Source organism: Eubalaena glacialis, chromosome 2 (assembly GCF_028564815.1).
Source record: "Eubalaena glacialis isolate mEubGla1 chromosome 2, mEubGla1.1.hap2.+ XY, whole genome shotgun sequence".
NCBI lineage: Eukaryota > Metazoa > Chordata > Mammalia > Artiodactyla > Balaenidae > Eubalaena > Eubalaena glacialis.
In genome coordinates this window covers 107,868,327-107,891,107 of record NC_083717.1, presented here as the reverse complement: position 1 = coordinate 107,891,107, position 22,781 = coordinate 107,868,327, and the positions used below count along the sequence as shown (strand labels likewise).

General features: G+C 39.8%; 1 protein-coding gene across 4 annotated transcripts in view; it reads left to right on the top strand.

Annotated features, from left to right (window-relative positions):
- TUBGCP4 (tubulin gamma complex component 4) overlaps window positions 1–22,781 on the top strand; it is a 49,432-nt gene that overhangs the window by 11,288 nt on the left and 15,363 nt on the right. For all 4 annotated transcript variants that reach the window (XR_009699397.1, XR_009699396.1, XM_061180398.1 and 1 more), the window contains exons 3-9: window positions 1,062–1,184; window positions 1,572–1,625; window positions 2,067–2,123; window positions 4,929–5,008; window positions 6,420–6,621; window positions 9,091–9,256; window positions 9,495–9,619. Coding sequence is in view for 2 of the 4 variants with exons in the window: in XM_061180398.1 (XP_061036381.1) it covers window positions 1,062–1,184; window positions 1,572–1,625; window positions 2,067–2,123; window positions 4,929–5,008; window positions 6,420–6,621; window positions 9,091–9,256; window positions 9,495–9,619 (807 nt within the window). In the remaining 2 variants the exon portion in view is untranslated. The remainder of the gene's footprint in view (window positions 1–1,061; window positions 1,185–1,571; window positions 1,626–2,066; window positions 2,124–4,928; window positions 5,009–6,419; window positions 6,622–9,090; window positions 9,257–9,494; window positions 9,620–22,781) is intronic.

Sequence of the window (22,781 nt, the reverse complement as noted above, 5' to 3'; positions counted from 1 at the left end):
CCACATTTGTTGCTGAATTCTGCTATGGTATCTACCACCACCAGAGCCTGACCACGCAAATCAGTACATAGCCAGAAAGGCTAGTCATCATGGCCTCTAGTCAACTATTAACTGCAATCCGTGTAGAAGAAGAATGCTTTTACAAAAAAACTGCAGCTTTCTTGAAAGACAAACCATATTTGTTAATAGCCTCTTGGTGAGTGTCTTCTAACTCCACACATTGGCTATCAGGTTTGTGTTTTTGATGAATTGCCATCTAGGCAGGAGAATGGTTGTTAGAAGGAGGACTGAGTTCATTTTATTTATTCAGTAAATAGTTACCATCTGTTCAAAGAACTGTGCTAGGAAATGAAACGCAAAGATGAACAAAATATGGGCCCTTGCTTCATGAAGCTCTTGGTCTAGTGAGGGGACAGATAAACAAAAGTTCAGTTCCAGCACTAAACAGGGATGCTATGAAAGTAACAAAGGGGAGCTATTAATTCCCTAGGGAGAGTTAGAAAGGGCTTTGCAGGGAAGAGTTGCTGGAGTTGGGTCCTGCAGGAAGAGTAGGTATTTGTCACAAACATGAGCACATAGTTATAAGCAGACCACACTCATTCACAGGGGTGAGAGATAGAAACAAGGCACATTCAGGGAACTGCTGAGTAACTTGTAAATGAAGATGTGAAGTTGGAAGCAGTTAAAGATAATTTTGGAGAGAGAGTAAGGGCCAGAATACAGAAGTTGTTGTATACCATGTAGAGGAGTTTAGATATTACTCTGGGGCAAGGGGAAACCACCAAAGGGATTTAAGCTAGAAGTTATAAGGTTAGAATTGAGTTGTTGAAAAACCTCTAGTGACAGTATGGAGTAATACCTGGTTGTTTGTAACATCTGAGCCACTTGGAAAATGAAAACATCACATTTTAAAAGGTCTCTTCAGTCAGGTTTTCCTCTCATTGAAGCACTGCTTTGATAGGGAATTATTTAAACCAAAAAATGCCATTAATAAAGGATAATGTCTTCCTTGGGTTTCAGGGTCTGAGCTGAAAAGTTGACTTCTCTTTGTTTGATTTCAGGATCACCATCCATCTCAGCAGGGCCAAGGTGGGTCACATGGAATCTACCTAAGGGCCTTCTGCACGGGGCTGGATTCAGTTTTGCAGCCTTATCGCCAAGCACTGCTTGATTTGGAACAAGAGGTGAGAAGAAATACGGGAAGGAACACCTCTGGGACAGCAGATGAGGACATGTTCCTGATTTGAAATGCTCTTTGATACGGTCAGGTGGTTAAGAATGAGCTGTTTTCTGCGTGGCTGGAGGTTAAGTGTGCTCTCTGTGATTGCCCAAGCCATGATCAAAGTGGCGAGCGGATCACGGCAAAGGTTCCTGAGTGAGTTTAGAAGAGCCCTAGCTTTGGTTTTGTTATCACCTGAAAATCAACATTAATAATCTTCTATAAATGATCAATTCTCAATACCCTAAAATGAACCCTAAGCCTACTCTCACATTCGCTTCCGGTTTTCATAGATGAAATAGATTCGAGATATTTTATATGGAGCCATAATCAGAGTGTTTTTTTGTTGCAGTTCCTGGCTGACCCCCATCTCTCCATATCTCATGTCAATTACTCCTTAGATCAGGTATGATGCCCAGATAACAAAATGCTTTGGAATCTGTTGATATCATTAGAATAATCTAACTTAAAATATTATTTTTGAGAACTTTTTTCCTTCTGGATTCAGAGCCCAGCATTTGATATTCTGTGTGCTTTCCTAGATCAGAACTGTTTGAAAAGTTCCAAATTTAGTGAAAACTTACTGTGTGATGTTAATGCTCTAGATTGGCCTCAGTATTAGCAATTATGCTAGCCTCAAACATAGAAACTGCTTCTGTCTGCCATTCTCTTTCTATCTGCAGCCAACCCCTGTAGCAAATTGCCTTAGGATACTGGATCTTGGCTGTTCTGTGGTATTGCCATCTTTATGTTAAGTGGGACTATTTAGAAACAAAGGCATTTCCTGAGTTAATTTTTTTTCCTTGTATTTGATTATATACCATCCTAATTATTCTCTCCTTTGCAGTTCCAGCTCCTTTTCCCCTCTGTGATGGTTGTAGTAGAACAAATTAAAAGTCAAAAGGTGAGAACTTTCCTTTTTCCTTTTGCTCTGGTAAGCACCAAGGAAATACTCATAATTAATTTTCCTTTACATTCTTTTTTGAAGAGCCTAGTTTTCAGTAGTTTTTATTATTTATTTATTCATTCAGTGATATCTGTTTGAGTATCATGCTAAGTATCAGGAATGCAAAAATAAGTTAGGACCCTGCCCTTAAGCACCTCCTGGTCCAGAAGGTGGGGGAAATGATAATAGATATACCCAAGAATGCTGCTGGGTAAGAGAACAATGCTATGGATACTTGGAGGTGAGAGCTTTTTACACTAAGGATTCAGAACTGTTGGATATGGATCTTGAGGAGAAGCAGAAAGTTAATCCTTAGAAAGAAAGAAGGTAGTAGGTTTATCGTTAGGGTACTGGCAGTTTTCTGAGAATTGTTAAATCATTGGGTGAAACCCAGATGTTTATTTTATTAGTTAAATATGCCTATTCTTATCACAAGTTTTTATCCTATGCATTGAAAAGTTAGGGTCTCCAGTGTCCAGAGAATGTCTTTTCTGGGTAGAATTAATGATTCTGAGATGCTTTAAGATTTTACATTGGAAGAAGTATCTGCTGGTTCATAATTGGATCAAAAAGGACAAATGGATTAAATATGTTTAGTTCATTCATGTTCTTAAGCTGTTATATTTGTGCCTTAGCTTATTAAGAGTGTTCATTTGAATATAACTAGTTAACTAGTCAGTTTGCCAGGTTGCTACTTGATTTTTTTGCTGTATAAGTCTAGAAACTTACCCTCTGCTGCATTCATTCTGTGCTAGCAGAGCCAGCAGGGGAAGTGCTGTTTGACCCTGCAAAGCTGATGGCCCTCATCAAATAACATCGAGCTTTTATTGTGCACTTGTTGCATACCAGGCTCTGTGCTAAGTGCTTTACATATATTATCACAGTCGATCCTCTAAAAAATCAAATAGGTTAAGGAATGTGCTTAGGGTCACACAGATGGTAGTAAATGGTACAACTAGGATATAAACCCAGGGCTGTCTGACTCCAAAGACTGTGCTCTTAACCACTCTACTAAACCATCTTCCAAAATTGGAGGGGAACTTCTAGGTAAGTGGGGTTAGTGTAAGGGTCCATACATGCTGGCACATCTCAGTTGACTTTGAGCTTCCGTTGGCCACAGGAAGGAGAGTGGAAAATGAGTAGAGGGATTGCAGATGGGTGAACCTTCCTTCCTGCCGAGGAGGTTGTAGGAAGCTGAGTGCTAAGGCTCTAAAAAATGAGGTTGTGGGTGAGAATGGGGGAGTGCAAACAGGCACAGGGGATCCTTTTAGAGTGATGGAAATGTCATAAAACTGGATTACGGTGATGGTTGCACAATGCTGTAAATTTACTAAAAATTGTTGAAAGTACCCTTAAAATAGGTGAATTTATTGTATATAAATTATACCTCAATAAAGCAGTTAAAAAAAAAAAACAGAGGCAAAAGGACATTGAAAGAGGAAGCAGATTTTTAGAAAAGTGTATACCTTGTAAGTAGTCTGAATTAGGCCTTAATCTGAAGTAAGAGCTTTCTTTACCTCTTTTCTTGGAATTTCAACTCTAAATGATTCTGGTTTTTCCTTAGTGCAGTAGTTCTCAAACTTCATTGTGCATTAGAATCACCTGGAGCAGATTGTTAAAACCAGATCGCTGGGCCCTACCCCAGAGATTCTGATTCAGCAGGTCTGGAGTGAGGCCCAAGATTTTGCATTTCTTACAAGTTTCCAGGTGATGCAGATGCTGCTGGGGGATGGGGTGGGATGGGGAGGGGCAGGGAGGTGGAGGGTCCATACTTCGAGAACAACCATTGTGATGTTGTGATTTATAATAAGAAATATAGATTTGGCCTTTGTCCCGTTTCTGGCACAGAGCTTCTAAAACTCAGAATTTCCTAAGTAATAAGAGCAATAAAGGTGTCTTGATATTCATAACAAACCCCTTTCTACCACACCTGAGTTTGTTAATGAGGTGATTTTGGGAAAGCACTTAAGTATGGGGCTGGTTGCCAGGGGAACCACCCATGTGATTGGAGAGTTGGAACTTTCAGTCCCACCATTCCCACCTGACCTCTGGGGAGAGAGGAGGGCAGAGGGCAGAGAGCTGGAAATTGAGTTCAATCACCAATGGCCATTGATTTCATTAATCCTGCCTGTGTAATGAAGGCTCCATAAAAACCCAAAAGGACGGGGTTTGGAGAGCTTCCAGGTTGGTGAACCAGAGTGCCTCTATGTGCCACCATGCCGGGCAGAAGCTCCTTTGTTCGGGACCTCGCCCTGTGTATCCTTTTCATCTGGGTGTTGATTCGTATCCTTTAGTATCCTTCGTAATAAATAGGTAATCTAGTGAATAAGTGGATTTCCTGAGTTCTGTGAGCTGCTCTAGCACATTAGTGGAATCCAGGGAGGGGGAACCTCTGATCTATTAATCAGCCAGTTAGAAGCACAGGGAACAACCTGAACTTGTGATTGGCGTCAGAAATGGAGGGCAGTCTTGTGGGACTGAGCCCTTAACCTGTGGAATCTGATGCTATCTCTGGGTGGATCGTATCAGAATTGAGTTGGATTGTAGGCCCCCCAAGCTGGTGTCAGAGGATTGCTTGGTAGTGTGGGGAAACCCCCCACACGTTGGAATTGGAGTCAGAATCAGAACTATACAAAAATCTTATGAGAAAGTTTATCCCCATTCTCTGCAGATTGTGCCCTCTTGATTGAGTATAGAATATGAGATTGTGCTACATGAACTATTAAAATGGAATTCAGCTTGACAAGGCTGTATTTTCTACAGATTCATGGTTGTCAAATCCTGGAAACAGTGTACAAACACAGCTGTGGAGGTTTGCCTCCTGTTCGCAGTGCACTAGAAAAGTAAGTCATGGCTTCACTGGGGCTGGGAGGGGAAGTGGGTGGTCAAGTGACTTGATTTTGCACAAGTTTTATTTTCAGGTCATCTCAGGTTTCATTCTGGGAAAAGTTATGACCAGGATGGAAAAGCCCCATGAGCAAAGGAGCCCATGTAATCCTTACGGTGGCTCAGAAATTGCAAAAAGGGGGTTTTAATAAAGTGTTGAGTATTGAAGCAAGGCTCTAGATGCCTGGATGACCTTGAGGCAGTCCTTTGTCATTTTTGGATCTCATTATCCTTGGAGAATTTCCACTACATGTGCTGGATTATGCTTAACTATGTCTAAATATGTGTATTTTGAGTAGCTTTATAATCTTATAATGCCACTCTTAAGAATTTTATCCTAACAAAATTATTCAAAAGAAGAAAATAACCATATGCACAATCATTATTCACTGCAGTGTTGTCTACTGTATTAAGAAATTAGAAAATTACCAGCAGCAGAAGAAAGCTGATTAAAGATATATTCACTTGATAGACTATAACGCAATTAAAATTACAAATACTATAACAATAGGTAAAAATATGTTTTATAATACTATCTGAAAAAAGAATACAAAATTTTATGATTACAACTGTATTAAATGTGGAGTATGATCAAAGACTGCCTGTAGAATGTTCCACAATCTGGATTTTTCTGATTATTTCCTCATGATTAGATTCAGGTTGAACATTTTTGGCAAGAATACTACATAGGTCATATTATTTCCTGTTACAGCATATCAGAAAGCACAAAAAGTAAGTTTGTCCCATTACTGGTGTTAAATTTCATCACTTGGTTTAGGTGTTTTCCACCAGATCTCTCTGTTTTAGAGGGACATTTTCCCCTTTGTCATTAATATGTTAGCTGAGATGTGATCCCTTGAGACCATGTGAATATCCCATTCTCCAACAACCTTTCTGCATTTTGTTTCAGTCTCTGCATTTTGTTGGATAATACTTTTTCAGGTATATCAGCTTCTCACATACTGAATCTACTTTCCTTATGTGAGTCCAACAAAAATAAAAACTAATTTAATACTGTGTTAGCCAAAAAGAGACTCCTGTAAGTCCATTTAATTTTAAAAGGAATCATCCATTTTGAAACTTACTTTACTCAAAAATAGGGGAAAAAATGTGCTTCTTCTAAAAGACTATTAGAACATTTAGTGAACATTTCAGACTTTAGTACACTGGCTACAAGTTTGGAAATTTAACCACTTAGTTCATCCGCAGACATTTAAGTTAAAATAGCACAGTTATTTTTAGCTTAATTGGTCATTTCCCTTCTGCTGACCAAACCCTCAGGCCTCTGTTTATCCTGTAGCAGTTTAAAGCATGGGTTTAGTGTCCTCTTAGTGGACTTCTAAGGCTCTTGCTTTCCTCTCCACTCAGAATCCTGGCCGTGTGTCACGGGGTCATGTACAAGCAGCTCTCAGCCTGGATGCTACATGGACTCCTCTTGGACCAGCATGAAGAATTCTTTATCAAACAGGGTCCATCTTCTGGTAATGTCAGTGCCCAGCCAGAAGAGGATGAGGAGGATCTGGGCATTGGGGGACTGACAGGAAAACAACTGAGAGAACTCCAGGACTTGGTGAGAGCCCAACCAGAAGCCTAGCCTTCTCCTGCCAGGAGTCGGAAAAGTCTACAGCTAGATGACCTTTTGGTGACTTGCCCTGCCCCCAGCCCCCAGCTCATCATAGCCTGGGCACCTTCCATAAATTCTTTAAATGTAAACACTTGGCTTTATCTTGGCTTAATACTTAAACTTAATGCCTAACAATGTGAGACTATAAAATAGAAAATATATTTGTGAGATTCCTTTTGTTTCCCCTCTTCCTGGTATACGCATTTAAGAGAATAATAATAAGTCTTGTCTCTTCAGGTAGTCTTGTAGGTACCCAGAGCTTTTACATGCAGTTTAGAGTTTTGATTAGACTCCCCGAAGTCCTCTATTTTCCTTATCCATTCATCCATTCATTTATCCTGTTACAACGTTTTATTGAATGCCTGTTATATGCCCGGTACTGTTCCACATGCCACAACTGCATAAACAAATAAAATGTAGTAGTCCCTGTCCTTAAAGAGCTTATAGTTTAGTGGAAAATATATTACAGTGTACTAAGTGCTCTGGAAAGAGTAAGTATGGGTATTCTGGGAACATGGTCTTAGAGTAACTAGAGAAGGCTTTTCAGTGGAATGTATGTCTAAATTGCAAAGAGTTTGGGAGGAGGACTTCCCCCACGGTCCAGTGGTTAAAACTCCGAGCTTCCAATGCAGGGGGTGCGGGTTTGATCCCTGGTCGGGGAACTAAGATCCCACATGCCGCACGGTCAAAAAGAAAAAAAAAATTCCAAGCAAAGGGAAGGACTGTGTAAAGTACAGAGGCCATGAAGGACATGGCTCATTTGGGGAAGCATTAGTAATTCAATTGAGAGAGTCAAGTAAATAAAGGCTGAGATGTAGAGTGTAAAGGACAGTGGGGATGGTGTGGGAAGTGGCAGTCAATGAAGCTTTTGAGATGAGCAGAGGTAAGATCATGAAAGCCCTTGTAAACAATGGGAAGGAATTTAGACTTGAGCCTGAAGAGAGCTGGGAACCGTGAAGAATTTTAGGCAAGAGGTTACCCTACCTCTGTATGTTAGATCAGACTTTATGATAGATCACTCTAGAAACTGTGTGGGGAATCGTTTTTTAAAAAATTAAGATTAGCAGCAAGTAGGTCAGTTAGGAGAATGTTGGGGACATTAGCTGAAAAATAATGGTGGCCTACACCAAGGGTGGGAACAGTAAATATGGTGAAGAATAAAGAGGCTTAAGAGATATTAAGGAGCTGGAACAGGTGGGTCGTGGTGATTAATTGGCTATGGGTCCAGAGGGAAGAATCAAGGATGATACCCAAGTCTCTGCCTTTAGTAGTGGGCGACTAGTGACGATAAGGAACATGGATTGCTGGTGTCAGGGGAAAGAAGATGGGTCTAACTTTGGACACGTTGAGTTTGAGGTGCTTGTAGGAAATGACCAGTGGGCTGAGCCTAGAGCTCCTGAGAGTAATCTAGCTTAAAGTCTTAGGAGTCATCGGCATACAGAAGTTTTTAATTTGGGGTCCACGAGTGGCTTCAGAGGGTCTGTGAAGTGTATGGTTATATATTTTTCTGGAAGGTCCTAGCTTTTATAATTGCAGAGTCCTGTGATGCAGAAAGATTAAAAATATCTCTTATGATGATCAGTTCAGCCTTAGAAGAAGACGTGATTGTCTAGGAAGAGTGTTGAGAGCCAGAGGAGAAGAGGGTCTAGGATAGTGCCCCGAGGCACACCAGCGCCCAAGCCCAAAACTAAAAGGGTGAATAGCAGAGATCAAAGTCAGGAGTATGGAGCCTAAAGTTCCAGTTGGAGCTGGATAACGGTCAACTCAAAAGCAAGTCAGGGAACAGAAGGGGCCTGAGTCATTGGGTGGTGAGTGGGCTAGATCAGTGGTTCTCAAACTGGAGAGTGCCTCAGAATCACCTGGAGAGCTAGTTAAAACACGGACTGCTGGGCCTACCCCCCAGGTTTTCTGTAAATCTGGGGAGGGGCTTGAAAATTTGCATTTCTAACAAGCTCCCAAGTGAGGCCAATGGTGCTGGTCCAGGAGCCAGGCTCTGAGAACCACTTGGCTAAATGAGTCAGGCTTGTGTAAAGAGCTGGGCAGAGCAGGCATATGCACAAGATAATAAATCGTAGACATGTAGATCTGGAAAAAAACAAAGATCAATTATTCCATGGTACAAGTAAGGAGACCGGGTTCCAGACCTACTGCACAAGTTTTTACACAGTAGCCAAGGCAGAGGGCTAAAATCCTAATGTTAATAAAACCACTGCTATTTCCACCGTGCTATTTTGCTGCCTAAAAAATGGAATACATTTCTCTAGCACCAGTAATGTAACAATTATGCAACTTCAGATTTAAAGTCCCTGCTTCTAGAAAATGTAAATCACGGGTTGGGAGAGCTGCCGGATGTTTCCTTGCTTTCCCTTTCTCACTTCCTACATCATCTCTGATACGGATTATTTCTTTGACCAGCGCCTGATAGAAGAAGAGAACATGCTGGCACCATCTCTAAAGCAGTTTTCTCTGCGAGTGGAGATTCTGCCGTCCTACATTCCAGTGAGGGTTGCTGAAAAAATCCTGTTTGTTGGAGAATCTGTCCAGATGTTCGAGAATCAAAATGTAAACCTGACTAGAAAAGGTAGGAATCTCCTTGCCCAACTGTACCCCATCCTCAAAGGCTTATTTGATGCTGTGTGGCCCCAAAGTCTGCCTGGGCAGAGTGGGTGGTTACTGACCTTTATGTTCTGAGATTTCAGCACAGCTGTGAGTGACATGCTTACCTGAGAAGCAGGTGAAATAGCTGTGGCACTGGGATGAGAAACCCTCGCCTGTGCAGGTTCCCTGTCTTCCTTTGACAGTGCCTTCCTGTTTTGCAGGATCCATTTTGAAAAACCAGGAGGACACTTTTGCTGCAGAGCTGCATCGTCTCAAGCAGCAACCCCTCTTCAGCCTGGTGGACTTTGAGCAGGTGGTGGATCGTATACGTAGTACTGTGGCTGAGGTTTGTCTTTCTTAGTATATTTTCTTCGGAAGAAAATAGGTTAGTTCCCCCAAAATTGAGTACTTGACTTTTGTTTCTTCTTAATGTGATTAGAACTTAGCTTGGAGGGAATTGAGAGAGTTGAAGGGCAGGAAGTAGAAAATAAAAGCATTCTCTCTGTTTTTAATAATAGAACTGCCTTGGCCTTTTCCCACCTGACAGGAGTTTGATTGTTAGCTAGTTAATTAATTAGTTGAATAAAGGGAGGTCTTGGTTTCATTTCAGACTGTCAGCATTTTGAGTCCGTCTGTATAGTTGGCAATGACTTCAGGCAATCAACTGATTCTGACTAAATTTAGTGCCTTACTTATATTTTAGAATGGCTTTATTATGTATTCTTTAATTAATTAATTAATTTTTATTTTATTTTATTTATTTATTTATTTATTTTTGGCTGTGTTGGGTCTTCGTTTCTGTGCGAGAGCTTTCTCTAGTTGCGGCGAGCGGGGGCCACTCCTCATCGCGGTGCGCGGGCCTCTCACTATCGAGGCCTCTCTTGTTGCGGAGCACAGGCTCCAGACGCACAGGCTCAGTAGTTGTGGCTCACGGGCCCAGTTGCTCCGCGGCATGTGGGATCTTCCCAGACCAGGGCTCGAACCCATGTCCCCTGCATTGGCAGGCGGATTCTCAACCACTGCGCCACCAGGGAAGCCCCTGTATTCTTTAATTTATCGATATTATAATCTTAGGAAGGCAGAACAAGTAATATTTTTCCATTCTTATAAATGAAAAAAAATTCTCAGAAAGCTAACTTCTCTGATGTCACATAGTGAGTAACAAAGGTGAGCTCAGAAGCAAGTCTTTGACTCCTAGTTCAGTGTTTTTAAGTGAATTGTGCTTCATCCACCAACTTAAATTGTGACCAGTAATTTTTCAAATGGGAATATGTTCTGTGGCTTATAGTAAGATTTGATGCACAGGTGTGTGATAATGTGAAATGAGATCTTTTGTTAGTTGTGTTAACTGTGTTAGTGGTTTTCAACTCTGGCTATGCATAGAATGATGTGGGGAAATCTGAAAACATGCACTTGCACCAAATCCTTACCTCCAGAGTTTCTGACTCATAGGTCAGGAGGGAGTCAGTACTGGTAGGTACTTGTATTTACACCAGCCAATCAACAAACCTCTGCAGGTGATTTTGAAGCACAGGGGCCCTAGGGTCAGTGTCTAGAATTGCTGAGATTAGCGTCAGATATACTCATGTTGGAAGCACAGTAATCTATCATGAATTTGATTTCCTTTTCTGGTCACTATCTCAAAAATTCCAAGGCACTGGAGACAGAGCTGTGATGTAGACATAGAATATTAGATCTTGAGGTGACCTTGAAGTATCACTTGATTTGATTCCTTATGGGAAAGTAAATATCTAAACTACCCAGAATACATATTTCTGTCAATTCAGACTTTCAAGACACTGCCTCTCCATCTATAGCCAAGGCAGCTGTCGTCTAGGGGGCTGGTGCCTTCACTCCCTTTCATCTTATTGACTTGATTTCTCTTCTGTTATCATTTTTGTGGTAACTCTTTGGGAAATATAGTTAATGGAGGAAAGTAAAATTTTATTAAACGAATAACATAGAATTTCAAAATTGTTTCCTTGTGAAATTTTGAAACACATATGTTGCTCAAAATTATATTTCCAGTTTGTAAAAATGATAGACAAAGAATTGAAGCTCAGACTCTTGGAAGCTAATTCTTTGACAGCTATAATTGTAACAATAATAACAGCTTAAAGTAATAAAAGAGAGTATACCAGGGAGGAAAAGGGGACAGTGTCTTGCAAATACATATCATACTCACACCCTTTTGGATCTCTTTCTCTCCTTTTTCATTTTATTTTATTTATTTATTTATTTATGGTTGTGTTGGGTCTTCGTTTCTGTGCGAGGGCTTTCTCTAGTTGCGGCAAGCGGGGGCCACTCTTCATCGCGGTGCGTGGGCCTCTCACTATCGCAGCCTCTCTTGTTGCGGAGCACAGGCTCCAGACGCGCAGGCTCAGCAATTGTGGCTCACGGGCCTAGTCGCTCCTAGGCACGTGGGATCTTCCCAGACCAGGGCTCGAACCCGTGTCCCCTGCATTGGCAGGCAGATTCTCAACCTCTGCGCCACCAGGGAAGCCCATCCTTTTTCATTTTTTAAAAAGGTATACATACCATGTGAATCTGTTTATATAAGGTTTAAAAACAAGCAGCGCTAATCTGGTGTTAGATGTCAGGATAGCATTTGCCTTTGGTAGGTGGAAAGGACATGGGTGGGCCTTTCGGGATGCTGGTTATACAGGTGTGTTCATTTTGTGAGAATTCTTCAAGCTGTAAACTTACAGTTGGCGCACTTTTCTGTATGTCTTTTAGTACTTCAACAAAAAGATTTTAAAAATTAATTGCTAGATATGTAATAGGTTTTTTTTTGTTAATTTTATCTTTAGTTGGTTACTACTTATATAGAAAAATTGTGGTATTAATTTTTGTAGGTTAATCTTATACCTGGCAACTTATTGAAGTCTTTTTTTTTTTAGTTTTAATGGTTTGTCTGTTAATTCTATTGATTTTCCTCACTAATGATCATATCATTTGCAATTATTGAAAGTTTTACAATTTTCCTTCCAATTTTTCAACTTTTGCTTCTTTTTTTTTCTTACAGTCTTAACTAGGATCTCTAGTATGGCATTCAACAGCTGGGTTGATAGTTGATATAAGCTGTGTTAAACAATAGAGGTGATAATGGGCATCCTTGATTTGTTGGCTCTTAAAGATAATGCATATAAAGTTTCTCTATTACTTTAGTGTTTGCTGTAGGCTTTGGCATATGAGTTTATCAAGTTTAAAAAAATTACCTTCTCTTCCTAGTTTGCTGTGAGTTTTTATAATAAATAGATGTTGAATTTTATCACTGCTTATTCTGTATCAATTAGGGTGCAGTTTTTTGCTCTGAGTTCTTTTTCTCCTTCAGTCTATTCATAAGGTAAATTCCTGTTTAGATTTTCAGATGTTGAATCTTCCTGAGATAAACCATACTTGAGCGTGATGTTTTATTTTTTAATGTACTGTTGGATTTAGTTAGCCAAAACAGTGTTTGGAATTTTTGCATCTACATTTACTAGTGAAATAGACTATACTTTTCTCTTCCTGTATTGTTCTTATGTGGTTGTGGAATAAAGATTATATAAGCCTCATAAAATGAGCTTGGTGTCTATCACTGTTTTCCTGTTTTTTAGAACAGTTAATGTAAGACTAGAATTTTTACTGAAAGTTTGATTGAACTAACCTGAAAAATTATGTAAGTTAGGTTTTTTTAGGAGAGGAAATCTTCACTGATTCAATATATTTAAAACCTATTAATCTATTTAAGACATTTATTTCTCCTTGTAGCACTTTTGGTATTTTCTACTTTTCAAGGAACTTACCCATTTCATCTAGATTTATTTGGGACTTCCCTGGTGGTCCAGTGGTTAAGACACCATGCTTCCACTGCAGGGGGCACGGGTTCAGTCCCTGGTCAGAGAACTAAGATCCCACATGCTGTGCACCGTGGCCAAAAAACTAAAAAAAAAAAAAAAAGACAGCCATTGTAACAGGTGTGAGGTGATATCTCACTGTGGTTTTGATTTGCATTTCCCTGATAGTTGGTGATGTTGAGCATCTTTTCATGTTCCTGTTGGCCATTTGGATGTCTTCTTTGGAAAAAAGTCTATTTAGTACCTCTGCCCATTTTTCAACAGGATAGTTTGGGGGTTTTGGTTGTTGTTATTGAGTTGAGTGAGTTCTTTCTGTGTTTTAGATTTTAACCCCTTATCAAATATATGATTTGCATATATTTTCTCCCATTCTGTAGGTTGCCTTTTCATTTTGTTGATTGTTTCTTTTGCTGTGCAGAAGCTTTTAAGTTTGATGTAGTCCCACTTTGTGTTTTCTTTTTCTTTTGTTGTTTGTGTTTTTGGTGTCACATCCAAAAAAAATCATTGCCAAGACCACTGTTTTCTATTTTTTAATATTTATTTATTTGGCTGCGCCAGGTCTTAGTTGCAGCATGCAGGATCTTTTTTTAGTTGCGGCATGCGGGCTCGTAGTTGCAGCATGCCAGATCTAGTTCCCCGACCAGGGATTGAACCTGGGCCCCCTGCATTGGGAGTGTGGAGTCTTAACCACTGGACCACCAGGGAAGTCCCGCCAAGACCAATGTTGAAGAACTTCTTCCTTACATTTTCTTCTAGGAGTTTTTCTGCTATCAGGTCTTATGTTTAAGTCTTTGATCTATTTCAAGTTAATTTTTGTGCATGGTGTGACATAGGGGTCCAATTTCATTTTTCTGTATGTGCTTATCCAGTTTTCCCAGCACCATTTGTTGAAAAGAGACTATCCTTTGCCCTTGGGTGTTCTTAGCTCTCTTGTCAAATATTAATTGACTATATAAGTGGGGCTTTGATTCTAAGTTTTCTGTTCCATTGCTCTATGTCTTTTCCTGCCAGTTCCATACTGTTTTATTTTTTTATATTGGAGTATATTTGATTTACAATGTTGTGTCAGTTTCAGATATACAGCAGAGCGATTTAGTTATACATATACATACATCTGTTCTTTTTCAGATTCTTCTCCCATATAGGTTATCACAGAGTACTGAGTTAAGTTCCCTGTGCTATACAGTATGTCCTTGTTGATTATCTATTTTATATATAGTATTGTGTATATGTTAATCTCAACCTCCTAATTTATCACTACCCCCACCTTTCCCCTTTGGTAACCATAAGTTTGTTTTCTAAGTCTGTGAGTCTATTTCTGTTTTATAAGTAATTTCTTTTGTATCATTTTTTTTAGATGCCACATATAATTGATATCATATGATATTTGTCTTTCTCTGTCTGACTTACTCCACTTAGTATGATAATCTCTAGGTCCATCCATGTTGCTGCAAATGGCATTATTTCATTCTCTTTTTATGGCTGAGTAATATTGCATTGTATATATGGACCACATCTTCTTTAATCATTCATCTGTAGATGGACATTTACGTTGCTTCCATGTCTTGGCTATTGTACATAATGTTGCTATGAACATTGGGGTGCATGTATCTTTTCAAAGTATGGCTTTCTTCGGATGTATGCCCAGGAGTGGGATTGCTGGATCATATGGAAGCTCTATTTTCAGTTTTTTAAGGAACCTCCAAAGTGTTCTCCATAGTGGTTGTACCAATTTACATTCCCACCAACAGTGTAGGAGGGTTCCCTTTTCTCCACAACCTCTCTAGCATTTATTGTTTGTAGATTTTTTGATGATGGCCATTCTGACTGGTGTGAGGTGATACCTCATTGTAGTTTTGATTTGCATTTCTCTAATAATTAGCAATGTTGAGCATCTTTTCATGTGCTTTTTGGCCATCTGTATGTCTTCTTTGGAGAAATGTCTATTTAAATCTTTTGCCCATTTTTTGATTGGGTTGTTTGTTTTTCTGATATTGAGCTGCATGAGCTGCTTGTATATTTTGGAGATTAATCCCTTGTCGGTAGCTTCATTTGCGAATATTTTCTCCTATTCTGTGGGTTGTCTTTTCATTTTGTTTATGGTTTCCTTTGCTGTGCAAAAGCTTTTAAGTCTAATTAGCTACCTTTTTTTTTTTTAATTACTCTAGGAGGGGGAGGGGTCCAAAAAGTTATTGCTGTGATTTATGTCAAAGAGTGTTCTGCCTATGTTTTCCTCTAAGAGTTTTATAGTATCTGGTCTTACATTTAGGTCTTTAATGCATTTTGAGTTTATTTTTGTGTATGGTGTTAGGGAGTGTTCTAATTTCATTCTTTTTTTTTTGGCTGGATTGGGTCTTTGTTGCTGCGCGCAAACTTTCTCTAGTTGCGGTGAGTGGGGGCTACTCTTCGTTGCAGTGTGCAGGCTTCTCATTGTGGTGGCTTCTCTTGTTGCGGAGCACAGGCTCTAGGCCTGCGGGCTTCAGTAGTTGTGGCATGTGGGCTCAGTAGTTGTGGCTCATGGGCTTAATTGCTCTGTGGCATGTGGGCTATTCCTGGACCAGGGCTCGAACCTGTGTCCCCTGCATTGACAGGAGGATACTTAACCACTGCACCACCACGGAAGCCCTAACTTCATTCTTTTACATGTAGCTGCCCAGTTTTCCCAGCACCACTTATTGAAGAGACTGTCTTTTCTCCATTGTATATTCTTGCCTCCTTTGTCGTAGATTAGTTGACCATAGGTGTGTGGGTTTATCTCTGGGTTTTCTATCCTGTTCCATTGATCTATAAGTCTGTCTTTGTGCCAGTACCATACTGTTTTAATTAATGTAGCTTTATAGTATAGTCTGAAGTCAGGGAGCCTGATTCCTCCAGCTCCATTTTTCTTTCTCAGGATTACTTTGGCTATCAGGGTCTTTTTGTGTCTCCATTCATTGATGAGCTCTAGTAGTTTTCTGGTAGCATCTTTAGGATTTTCTATGTATAGTATCGTGTCATCTGCAAACAGTGACAGTTTTACTTCTTCTTTTCCAGTTTGGATTCCTTTTATTTCTTTTTCTTCTCTGATTGCCGTGGCTAGGACTTCTAAAACTATGTTGAGTAAAAGTGGCGAGAGTAGACATCCTTGTCTTGTTCCTGTTCTTAGAAGACATGCTTTCAGCTTTTTACTGTTGAGTATGTTAGCTGTAGGTTTGTCATATATGGCCTTTACTATGTTGAGGTAGGTTCCCTCTTTGCCCACTTTCTAGAGAGTTTTTATCATAAGTGGGTGTTGGATTTTGTCAAAAACTGTTTCTGCTTCTGCTGACATGATCATATGGTTTTTATTCTTCAATTCGTTAATGTGGTTTATCACACTGATTGATTTGCAGATATTGAAAAAATCCTTGCACCCCTGGGATAAATCCCACTTGATCATGGTGTCTGATCCTTTTAATGTATTGTTGGGTTCGGTTTGCTAGTATTTTTTTTTTTTTTTTTTTTGGCTGTGTTGGGTCTTTGTTGCTGTGCACAGGCTTTTTCTAGTTGCATTGAGTGGGGGCTACTCTTCGTTGCGGTGCGTGGGCCTCTCATTGTGGTGGCTTCTCGTTGTGGAGCATGGGCTCTAGGCACACAGGCTTCAGTAGTTGTGGCACGTGGACTCAGTAGTTTTGGCTCATGGGCTGTAGAGCACAAGCTCAGTAGTTGTGGCGCATGGGCTTAGTTGCTCCATGGCATATGGGATCTTCCCGGACCAGGGCTCAAACCTGTGTCCCCTACATTGGCAGGTGGATTCTTAACCACTGCACCATCAGGGAAGTCCCGGTTTGCTAGTATTTTGTTGAGGATTTTTGCATCTATGTTCATCAGTGATATTGGCCTGTAACTTTCTTTTTTTGTGGTATCTTTGTCTGGTTTTGGTATCTTTGTCTCTTTTGGTATCAGGGTGATGGTGGCCTCGTAGAATGAGCTTGGGAGTGTTCCTTCCTCTGCAAGTTTTTGAATTAGTTTGAGAAGGATAGGTGTTAGCTCTTCTCTAAATGTTGGATAGAATTTGCCTGTGAAGCCATCTGGTCCTGGACTTTTGTTTGTTGGAAGTTTTAAAATCATTGTTTCAATTTCATTACTTGTGATTGGCCTGTTCATATTTTCTATTTCCTGGTTCAGTCTTGGAAGCTTGTACCTTTCTAAGAATTTATCCATTTCTTCTAGGTTGTCCATTTTATTGGCATATCGTTGCTTGTCGTAGTCTCTTATGATCCTTTGTATTTCTGTGATGTCTGTTGTAACTTCTCCTTTTTCATTTCTAATTTTATTGATTTGAGCCCTCTCCCTTTTTTTTTTTTTTGTTTAAAGATTTTTTTTTTTTTGATGTGGACCATTTTTAAAGTCTTTATTGAATTTGTTACAATATTGCTTCTGTTTTATGTTTTGGTTTTTTCGCCACAAGGCATGTGGGATCTTAGCTCCCCAACCAGTGATTGAGCCCACACACCTTGCATTGGGAGGCGAAGTGTTAACCATTGGACCGCTAGGGAAGTCCCTCCCTTTTTTTCTTGATGAATCTGGCTAAAGGTTTATCAATTTTGTTTACCTTTTCAAAGAACCAGCTTTTAGTTGCAATGTTTTCTTCATCTCTGTTTCATTTATTTCTTCTCGATCTTTATGATTTTTTCTGCTAACTTTGTGTTTTGTTTGTTCTTCTTTCTCTAGTTGTTTATTTGAGATTTTTCTTGTTTCCTCAGGTAAGAGTGTATTGCTGTAAACTTCCCTCTTAGAACTGCTTTTTCAGTGTCTCTTAGATTTTGAATCATCATGTTTTCATTTTCATTTGTCTCTAGGAATTTTTCAATTTCTCTTTGATTTCTTCAGTGATCCATTGGTTGTTTAATAGTATATTGTTTAGCCTCCATGTGTTTGTGTTTTTTACAGTTTTTTTCTTGTAGTTGATTTCTAATCTCATAGCATTGTGGTCGGAAAAGATGCTTGATATGATTTCAATTTTCTTAAATTTATCAAGGGTTGCTTTGTGGCCCAGCATGTGATCTATCCTGGATAATGTTCTGTGTGCACTTGAGAAGAATGTGTATTCTGCTGCTTTCAGGTGGAATGCTCTATAAATATCAGTTAAGTCCATCAGGTCTAATGTGTCATTTAAAGCTTGTGTTTCCTTATTAATTTTCTGTCTGGATGATCTGCCCATTGATGTAAGTGGGGTGTTAAGTCCCCCACTATTATTGTGTTACTATTGATTTCTCCTTTTATGACTGTTAGCATTTGCCTTATATATTGAAGTGCTCCTATGTTGGGTGCATATATATTTATAATTGTTATATCTTCTTCTTGGATTGATACCTTGATCATTATGTAGTGTCCTTGTTTGTCTCTGTATAACAGTCTTTATTTTAAAGTCTATTTTGTCTGATATGAGAATTGCTACTCCAGCTTTCTTTTGATTTTCATTTGCATAGAATATCTTTTTCCATCCCCTCACTTTCAGTCTATGTGTCCCTAGATCTGAAGTGGGTCTCTTGTAGACAGCATGTATATAGGTCTTGTTTTTGTATCCATTCAGCAAGTCTGTGTCTTTTGGTTGGAGCATTTAATCCTTTTACATTTAAGGTAATTATTGATATGTATGTCCTTATTGCCATTTTGTTAATTGTTTGGGGATTGTTTTTGAAGGTCTTTCTTCCTCCCTTCCTCTTTTGTTCCCTTCTCTTGTGATTTGATGACTATCTTTAGTGTTGTGTTTGCATTCCTTTTTCCCTTTTGTGTGTATATCTATTGTAGATTTTTGGTTTGCAGTTACCATGAGGTTTGATATAGCAGTCTATTATATATCCAAGATTGTTTTAAGTTGCTGGTCTCTTAATTTCAAATGCATTTCCAGTATCCTGCATTTGTACTCTCCTCTTCTCATGATTGCTGGCGGTTTTTTAAATAAATTTATTTAATTTATTTATTTTTGGCTGCATTGGGTCTTCGTTGCTGTGCATGGGCTTTCTCTAGTTGTGGTGAGCGGGGGCTACTCTTTGTTGCGGTGCGCGGGCTTCTCATTGTGGTGGCTTCTCTTTTTGCAGAGCATGGGCTCTAGGCACACAGGCTCAGTAGTTGAGGCTCGCGGGCTCTAGAGCGCAGGCTCAGTAGTTGTGGCGCACAGGCTTAGTTGCTCCGCGGCATGTGGGATCTTCCTGGGCCAGGGCTCCAACCCGTGTCCCCTGCATTAGCAGGCGGATTCTTAACCACTGTGCCACCAGGGAAGCCCCACGATTGCTGGTTTTGATATCATATTTGTGTATGGATGATTTCTACCTTTACTGAGCTTTACCATTTGTAATTTTCTTGTTCCCAGTTGTGAGCTTTTCCTTTCCACCTAGAAAAGTTCATCTAGCATCTGTTGTAAAGTTGGTTGGTGGTGCAAAATTCTCTTAGCTTTTGCTCGTCTGTAAAGCTTTTTATTTCTCTGTTGAATCTGAACGAGAGCCTTGCTGGGTAGAGTATTCTTGGTTTTAGGTTTTTCCCTTTCATCACTTTAAATATATCATGCCACTCTCTTCTGGCCTGCAGAATTTCTGCTGAAAAATAAGCTATAACCTTATGGGGATTCCCTTGTATGTTATTTGTTGCTTTTCCCTTGTTGATTTTAATATTTTCTGTCTTTAATTTTTGTCATTTTTATTAATATGTGTCTTGGTGTGTTCCTCCTTGGGTTTATGCTGTAAGGGACTCTCTGTGCTTCCTGGACTAGGGTGACTGTTTCCTTTCCCATGTTCAGGAAGTTTTCAGCTATTATCTCTTCAAATATTTTCTGAGGCCCTACTCTCTCTCTTCTTCTGGGACCCCTATAATGCAAATGATGGTGCATTTAATGTCCCAGAGGTCTCTTAAACGATCCTCATTTGTTTTCATTCTTTTTTCTTTACTCAGTTCTGTGGCAGTGATTTCCACCATTTTGTCTTCCAGCTCACTTATCCGTTCTTCTGCCTTATTTATTCTGCTATTGACTCCTTCTAGTGTATTTTTCATTTCAGTTATTGTTCATCTCTGTTTGTTTGTTCTTTAAATTTTCTATCCCTTTGTTAAACATTTCTTGTGTCTTCTTGGTCTGTGCCTCCATTCTTTGTCCAAGATCATGGATCATCTTTACTATCATTACTCCTAATTCTTTTTCAGGTAAATTGCCTATCTCCACTTCACGTAGTTATTCTTCTAGGGTTTTATCTTGTTCCTTCGTCTGGAACATATTCGTCTGCCGCCTCATTATATCTAACTTTCTGTGTTTGCAGCCCCACAGGCTGCAGGATTATAGTTCCTTTTGCTTCTGGTGTCTGCCCCCTGGTGGATGAGGCTGGTCTAAGAGGCTTGTGCAGGCTTCCTGGTGCGAGGGACTTGTACCTGTCCACTGGTGGGTGGAGCTGGGTCTTGTCCCTCTGGTGGGCAGGGCTGGATCAAGGGGTGGGTTTAGAGGTGGCTGTGGACTCAGGAAGACTTTACGGCAGCCTGTCTGCTGATGGGTGGGGCTGTGTTCCTACCCTGTTGGTTGTTTGGCCTGAGGCATGCCTGCACTGTAGCTTTCAGGCTGTTGGGTGGGGTGAGGTGTTGGCATCAAAATGGTGGCCTCCAGGACAGCTCCCACCAATGAGTAGCCAGTACCTCTGCCACCAGTGTCCTTGTCCCCGCAGTGAGCCACAGCTGCCCTCTGCCTCCCCAGGAGACCTTCGAAGACCAGCAGGTAGGTCTGGCCCAGGCTTCTATGAAGTCACTGCTTTTTCCCTAGGTCCTGGTACACATGAGACCTTGTGTGCACCCACCAGGAGTGGCGTTTGTTTCTCCCAGTTCTGTGGAGTTCTTGTGATCAAGTCCCACTGGCCTTCAAAGCCAAATGCTCTGGAGGCTCCTCCTCCGATGCCAGACCCTCAGACTGTGGAGCCTGACATGGGGCTCAGAACTCTCACTCCTGTGGGAGAACTTCTGCAATATAATTGTCTTCCAGTTTGTGGGTCACCCACCCAGTGGTTATGGGATTTGATTGTATCACAGATGCACCTCTCCTACCGTCTCATCGTGGCTTTCTCTTTGTCTTTGGAAGTAGAATATCTTTTTGGTAGGTTCCAGTACTTTTTTGTCGATGGTTGTTCAGCGGTTAGTTGTGATTTTGGTGTTTTCTTGAGAGGAGGTGAGCTCAGGCCCTTCTACTCCGCCATCTTGTCCCAAAGTCCCATACTGTTTTAATTACTTTAGCTTTGTAGTATAGTTGAAGTCAGGAAGTGTGTTACCACAAGCTTTGTTATTCTTTCTCAGGATTGCTTTGGCTGTTTGGAGTCTTTTGTGGTTCCACACAAATTTTAGGATTGTCTTTTTCTATTTTTGTGAAGAACGCCTTTGGAATTTTGATAAGAATTTTTATAGGGTTTGTGTTGAATCTATAGACAGCTTTCAATAGTATACACTTTTTAGCAATATAATTCTTCTGATCCATGAAAATGGAATGTCTTTCCATTTGTGCTGTCTTCGATTTCTTTCAACAAAGACTTGTTGTTTTTGTTGTACAGATTTTTCACTTCCTTGGTTAAATTTATTCCTAGGTATTCTTTTACTCAGCATAATTGAGATTAATCCATGTTGCATGTATCGATAGTTTAGTCTTTTTTACTGATGAGTAGCATCCCATTGTTCATACCAATGTGTTTTCCCATCATCTGTTGATAGACATTTGGATTATTCCCCCATTGTAGTTTTAATTTGCATTCCGCTAATGACTAATGATGTTGAAATTTTTTTCATATACTTGTTTGCCATCCATATATCTTCTTTGGTGAAATGTCCAAAACTTTTGTCCATTTTTTCTTGTTTTTGTTTTATTTTCTTACTGTTGAGTTTTGAGAGTTGTTTATGTATTCTGAATGTCCTTTATCAGATATGTGACTTACAAATATTTTCTTCTTGTCTATGATGTGTCTTTTCATTCTCTTAACAGTGTCTTTCAAAGAGTAGAAGTTGTTAATTTTGATTAAGTCCAGTTTTATTAATTTTTTGTGTGTGTGTGGCTTATGCTTTTGGTGTTGTGTCTGAGAAACCTTTGTGTAACCCAAAGGCACAAAAATTTTTCTCCTTATAGGTTTTATAGGTTTTAGTTTTAGTTTTACATTAGTTTTAGTTTTACATTTAGGGTTATGATCATTTTGAGTTAATTTTTGTATGTGGTGCAAGGTATAGATCAAGTTTTAATTTTTTGCATATGGGTATTCAATTGATCCAGTGTCTTTCTTATGATTCTTCTTTTTTATGATTTATTTTTGTATATTTATATTGCTATTACACTTACCTCTTTAAGCATATTTGTAAAGAGTATTTAAAATTTTTGGTCTGTGTCAAAGGTCAGATTTCCCCAGGAAACAGATTTTGTGACTGAGATTTGGCAAGAAGTGAGGGAAGCAGGATTGAGTAGAGAGGGGAAATAAACTGTGATGTGGTTGCAGCAGAAGACTTGGTCATCTTATGCAGAGCTCTGAAGCTAGAATGGCCCTTCAGAGATGTCCCAAATTGAGGTTAGAGGGCTAGGCCATTGTACCTCTGCATCTATCAGAAATTGGTTCTTCAGGAGGGAACCATGGGCAAGGTAGCTCCCTTTAGCCAAAAGCGCCAGTAACAGGCAGTACTCTGAACAGCTGGGGTATGGGAAACCTC